The sequence below is a fragment of the Arabidopsis lyrata genome, assembly GCF_000004255.2.
Source record: "Arabidopsis lyrata subsp. lyrata unplaced genomic scaffold ARALYscaffold_264, whole genome shotgun sequence".
Lineage (NCBI taxonomy): Eukaryota > Viridiplantae > Streptophyta > Magnoliopsida > Brassicales > Brassicaceae > Arabidopsis > Arabidopsis lyrata.
In genome coordinates, this window is record NW_003302365.1 from 459 (window position 1) to 7163 (window position 6705).

General features: G+C 32.7%; 1 protein-coding gene across 1 annotated transcript; it reads right to left on the reverse strand.

Moving 5' to 3' along the window:
- Window positions 1–2102: 2102 nt before the first annotated feature.
- LOC9298733 (nuclear transcription factor Y subunit B-9) lies at window positions 2103–4498 on the reverse strand. The gene is made up of 2 exons (XM_021016162.1): window positions 4194–4498; window positions 2103–2964 (listed from the first exon to the last, which is right to left on the reverse strand). The coding sequence occupies exons 1-2, from the start codon at window positions 4243–4245 to the stop codon at window positions 2294–2296; spliced, it is 723 nt and encodes a 240-aa protein (XP_020871821.1). The 5' UTR covers window positions 4246–4498; the 3' UTR covers window positions 2103–2293.
- Window positions 4499–6705: the final 2207 nt, after the last annotated feature.

A 6705-nucleotide genomic window follows, 5' to 3' on the forward strand; every position in this document is an offset into this window, starting at 1 on the left:
CCTAAAGTCTAGAAACTAAATTTAATTTATGCATCTCTTCTTTTTCTTTAAACAAAGTTAGCTACCAGATATATAAAAGATGACATTTAGTTAATCTCTTTGTTTCTTTGGATCTCTCCATTGTTTTTGCGATAAATGTACGACATCTAAATCAAGCATTTATGTTTATATTGCATTGAATATATCAAACGGTTCTCAACAATCAATCATATGTACAAACCAAAGAAACCAGGAAAAAAAAGCAACAAGAAACGAGAGTTTGTGATCACAATCAAAACGGCGTCGTTGGCAAAGAAAACAGAGGGTAGAGGATCCGATTTACCGGAAGAACAAGATAAAACATAACAAGCAAGACTGTGAAATGAGAGTGACGATCAGAAACTTGCCGGTGATTACTTGAGCTCTCTGTATCCTCTCCAAAGAATCGGGAAGATCCAACTGCACCAAACCAATACTCGTCATTACCATCAGAGCAAACCCATACGCTATTTTGCCGACATGAGTTAATACCAAACCGAGAACCGCCACGTATCTAGCCACCGACGTCGTATTTGTTTCCGGATTCAGATCTGAGAGGTAAGAACTCCTGCGAATCATGAGAGAAGTGATGAGAGAGACCAAGATTGTCGCTTCGATAAGTCGACCGTTTTGATTTGTTCGACGACGACTATCTTGATCTCGTGCTTGAGCTTGATGAACAACACCATCCATTTTTCTTTTTCAAGAATCTTGATTCAAAATCTTGGAGGAAGAAGAATGAAGATTGAAGTGAGTTTATAAGATAGAAACAGAGTTAAGTCGAGAGCAAAGGAGAAAGATTCGTCGACGGATTTATACTGTGGGGTTTAAGCTAATCTAACCATGGTTAATAGTTAACCGTGGACCGTGGTTTAGAATAACGGTTTTTTAACGGATTAAGTCTGTTAGACGAAGCCTGTTGCTCTGCTTTTGGAAAATAACGGTTTGGTTAACACATTTCGTTTAGTTGCTGATTTCCGGTTTTATCAAACCGGTTTGTACCAGGCTATAGTCAAAATGTGACGTCAGTAATATTCCCATGCCTTTACTAAACGAAGCTTGAAATAGTTGCTTCATCTAGCGACACGTGGAATGATTAATATATCGGACGGCTTATAAGCTAAGTTAAGTAAGCTAAAATATTTGAGACTTTTTTTGGTACTTGCTTTCATTTTACGCTCTTGATTTTCTTAAGATTCATTACCATAAAAAGATACTTACATAAAGCTTAAAAAGCTAGAGTCATAATCATAAAACCTTAAAACGTCAAATAATAACCGGAAATTAAACTTGAACTAGAAATAGCAAACATAAGGAAGGGTATACCGAAAGATAACCAGACAAGAACCGTAAACTGAACTTGAACCAGAACTATTATCGCCGCGAGATAGCTCAACGGGTAAAAACACTGAGATGTTATCTTTATGGCTTGAAACGTCGCCGGAGTCATACCCGGAGGTGGATTTGTTGGGTTGAGACCGACCGGGGATGAGAGAAATGGCACGACAGTGAGCAAGACAATGAACAGTGCTGGATTCATTAGTCGAAATCGATTCTCATGTGCTGCAGCTTGACGATGATGAGCATCCATATTTCTTGATTCTTGAATATATCTTGAGAGCAAACGATTAAAAAAAAGTTTGAGATTTTAGATGAAATAAAATTGGAAGTAGGTAGATATCGGAGTGGAGGTTATTATATTATATATAGAGGGAGGAGTGTAACAAATTAACCTAATAAAGATCTGATTTTATTTTTTACCATTGTTCTTTTTACTTGTCTTTGTTTTTTGAAATCTTTAATGGTACAGTCAACTCTATAACTAGCATATACTGCTGTGCATCAGATTACAAAAAACATATATTTTGGTTATTAAAGTGTTTCTGTGGTCAATGCATTTGGACCACTTGCTTTATTTTGAATTTTGATTTTATAACCTTTTGATTTGTTTAGTTATGTACTATAGTTAATATAGAGAAGAGTAACATAAAAAGTTAACTTGGTTCTTACAATGTGAAGTTATCTTCTAACTATGCCAGCTTTTAAAATTACAAAACCTTTAGATCATGTCATCTTGTATAGACTTTAATCCAAAAACACCTTTTTTTTTCATTTGCATATATAAATCAGTTCTCAAAAAGTATTGAAATTCAACACTTTCCTTAAAGAAGCAACATTATATAGAAATGTTATTGATAAGACATAAAAATAAAAATATCTATCCAGACACATGTTTTGAATAGATAATGCATAAAAATGGAGAATAATTCCATCTTCACTTATACTGACCATATGAGTCAAAAGCCGGCATTCCGTTAATGGAAGACGAAGAGCCACCACCAGCACTGGATTCATCCTGACCCGACGACCCGTTTTGGTAGTACCGACCACCTCCCATAACCATGGATTGGTCCAACATACCATAACCATAAGGACCAGGAGGAGGTAGGCCATGAGATGGGCCATGTGGTGGGCCGTGAAACCCAATACCATTTCCTCCATAGGCCTGTCTCAACGACGGTGGCTCTCTAAGTGCAGACCCACGATCGGTCTCTATCTCACGGTACCGGTTAATGAACACGGTGAGTGGATCCACGTAGTTATCGAACCCAAGCTTGCTCATAGCCCAAAGGATATCTTCAGCAGTTATGGTCTTACGTTGCTCACGTTGGCAACGCTCATTGGCTTCACCGGTCACGAAGCTAATGTACTCGGAGACACATTCTTGAATCGTTTCTTTCGCGTCGTCAGAGATTTTAGCGTGCGACGGTAAGATTTTACGCATGATCCTTATGACGTTTGCGATTGGCATGTATTGGTCTTGTTCACGAGCCATACATGGTGGTTGCTGCTGGGCTACGATACCCTTGTTGTTGTCACTGGCGTCGGCTACGACGACTGAGCTGGTCATTGGGTTTGGGTTACTGTGCTGGTCCAAATTCAATTCTGTACATAGAAAATCCAGAGAGATTTTGAAATCTTTAGGAAATAATAATTGAGCACGTAAAGAAGATAAATTGAACTGGAAATGAAAATTAAGTTTTTAGGATACGAATTGAATAGTAGAAAACAAGAGAGTATCAAGGGACACGTTCTTAGTTACGGACCAATAAGATAAGAGATGAGTTTGTGGGGTCTACATTTGTTGACTAGACTTATGGACCCCGTTGAGTAGGTACTGTTCAGATTCTTGCCGTTACGTTTATAACTATCGAACAAAAATGTCAAAAGGATATTTCCTCTTCTAAATACATAAATTTTGACATAAATATAACTATAAAAGTATAAACACGTATTTCCAATTTCTTGTGTTTAGTTTATTAGAAAAACCAAACAACTCAAAATTTGGAGAAGAACATCAATTAATTTACGGGGAAGAAGGTATGACTCGATAAAGTAGACATTTATTTCATGTGAAGGTTCCCAATGGTAAACGTTAAAAGAATCACAAGATTAAAGTTAATGACACCCATTAGAATAAACACAGTAAAAGGAAAAAAATTGGACAAAAATTCACTTAATTTTTTTTCCAAAAATTACAATCAAAATAGAATCAAAACTCAGACTAAAACTTGGGACTAAAACTTGGGACTGTAAGACATATATATAGTTAAACGTTTGTTAAGTATAAAATTTTTTGAGTGTTTCATTTTTATTTTTAGTGACTTTTAATTTACCGTAGATGTTTTTAGATAAGGGCAGACAAAGAGGAATCTCGTTTTGAAACGGAAGAAAAACTCAACCGTTACGACAAAAAAAACTAATAAAGAGAACCAATACATAAAATCCCCTCCTCTACGTTTTTAAAATCGAAAAATAATTTTGATAAAAGCAAAAAATGATACTCAAAAACATTCTTCGTGCATGCACGGGTATATTCAATGAACACATATGATATAATTGTTTAATTAATACCACACCATGGAAAATATTTGAATCAAACTTTGACTCAGCCATGATGAAACAATACACATATCAAACTCTTGCATGCATGTATAAAATAGCCTTCTCCGAGCCAATCCCAAAACTTTCACAAAATCTAAAATAATTTTCCAGAAATATAGCCTCTACTTCGTTGTTGAAAAGACTCATAAAAATCATAAAGCAAGTCTCCAATTTTTCATGAGCATATAAATATACATGGAGGCAAGTATATAAATAGCCACTTAGATTACCAGAGATGGATTTGGGTAGCTGATAGTGAGAGAAGGGAGCTCCACGTTCCATTGTTTCTCTGCCGTCTTTTTTTTTGTTCTTTATAAAATAATTATTTGAGTGATTTGTTGCATGCAAAGAGAGGTTGATGGTTGAGTGGTTTTATAGAGAGATGATACAAATGGCAAAGGAGGCGGTTCTTACGAGGTCTCTATATCTCTTTCCCATTGGCTAATTTCATTGGCTATGTGGCCAGTCAAACTGCTCTTCTCTCATTGGTTGTTTTTTTCACAAATTACCAAAGCTAATTGAGTAAAAGTTAAAGACTCTATTAAGAAAGAAAGAAAGATAAGAAGAAGATTTTTACACATATGAGGCTCTCTTTGTTTCTAGATAAATGTTGTTTTAACATTTTCTGAATACATATTTAATCAAGAAAGTACTTGATTATCGAACGGCGGAGAAAGATTTACGTGGCATTATTTTAATTAAATATAATTTATGGGAATTTAATAAAATATACATTAAACTAAATTCATTGTTTCCTAATTAATGAAATTGAAAATTATTTTTGAAAAGATTCCCTTACTTGAAATGGTAAATTTTAATATATATATATGCGTTACGAAAATGAGGTATAAATCTACTGTTATAAAACTATGTATCACGTTTAATATATTTTTATTTGAAATTAGCATTTTAAAGTGTTTAAAGGAATTACAAAAGTTTAGTAAAAGATATTGGTGTTAGATGCATGTTACAAACTTACAATTGATTGTTTTACATTTTCTAATACATAATTAACAAATCAATATATAAAACCAATACCCTAGTAATCCAATGGTGGATAAAGATTTTTGTGGTGTTATTTAATTATCTGTTAGTTTCTATCAAATTACATTTGGTAGAAACAGTTCGAATAAAAATACAAAAACTAGGATTGGTGTTGTATATCTTAATGAATATCTTCAACCCAATTATTTATTTTATAATTATTTATTACATGTCTATTTAAAAGCGATTTCATACACATTTTTTTAATATAAATCATGCTAAAATCATTAAGAAGTTGCTTATATTATTCATCATTTAGTCTTTCTGATGTAATTGTTTATGTTAATTTTTCATTGAGAGGTGGTTTTATAAGGATGTTGGGCTAATCTACTAGATTTATATAGTAAAGATAGATATATGTATTTTTTGTTATGCATATTGTTTGACTTTGACTTGTTTTCTTGTTCTATTATAGATTCAACAATTATTATTCATTTTTTCCCTTTTGATAACTTTTTTGGGTTTAAATTAATATTTGTCCTTGATTATAAAATTTGGGATAAAATATTAATTTAAACCTACATAATGTTGGGATTGAGATTGGTCCTACATATATAATGTTCATGATCATGATCAAATTTGGAATTGGGATTGATCCTACATAATGTTCATGATCATGATATCATATCAACACGCGTAAATATATAAAGAAGTCATTAAAACAAAAAGAATATATGTAGGTTAATTACGGTTGGATTACAGACAAGATGGGAGAGTTCTTAAGAATAACCAAACCTCACAAGTTGTACTTGCTTGAGAAGCAGCTTTAAAACCGAGGAGAGACCAAATTCCTTTTAACAAATTCGAGAAGAAATATCAGAATTGTTTTAATAAACTAAATTTTATATATAACTCTCATATGGATTTTTTTTTTTTTTTTTGGATGCAAACATAATGAATTTCATTCAAACCAGAAGAAAGACAAAGTTTAAGCAAACATCAACCTCATGGTTATATACATCAAAGATAACTACTAGCACTCTAACTTAGAGTCTCTAAAAGATTGCTAGACGAAATAGATAGGATAATTCGACATTTATTTTGGTTATATTTTTTAATAAGTTTGAAGGAAATAGATGGAACACCATGATGAATTTTGGTTATATTTTTTAATGGGAAAAATGTCATTAAAATCTCCAACTTATTCAAAACGTTGATTTAAATCTTCAACTCACGACGAAACGAAATAAATATCAAACTTATGTTGACTTTCCAAATAAATATTAAACTTATGTTGACTTTCCAAATAAACACTAAACTTTCATTGATTTGGCCATATTAGACATGACATTAAGTGAGTTAACAGACAATTTTAACGGGATTAATTTTCTGTTAACAGACCCGCTAATTAAAAATGACAGTCTTGTTGAACTATAATCAAATATCATCTAAGTCATATAACATAAAGTCGTATTCATATAAGTTAGTTATTTACGTAAGAGTCACGAATGTACGTACGTATAGTTGTGTCTGTTCGTAAAGTTGTGTCTTTTCGATTAACACATGTACGTACACGTTGTTTCGTGTTGTATAAGTAGATCGAGTCAAACTCAATAACATCATTGTGTGTAATACATTTTATCTTATCAATAAAGATCAAGTTTCTTCATACTCTATTTTTCATTTTGGTTTTGTTCTTCATACTCTGTTAAAACATAGTTCGTTTGTTGATCAAAACACTAACAAGTATTCCTTCTA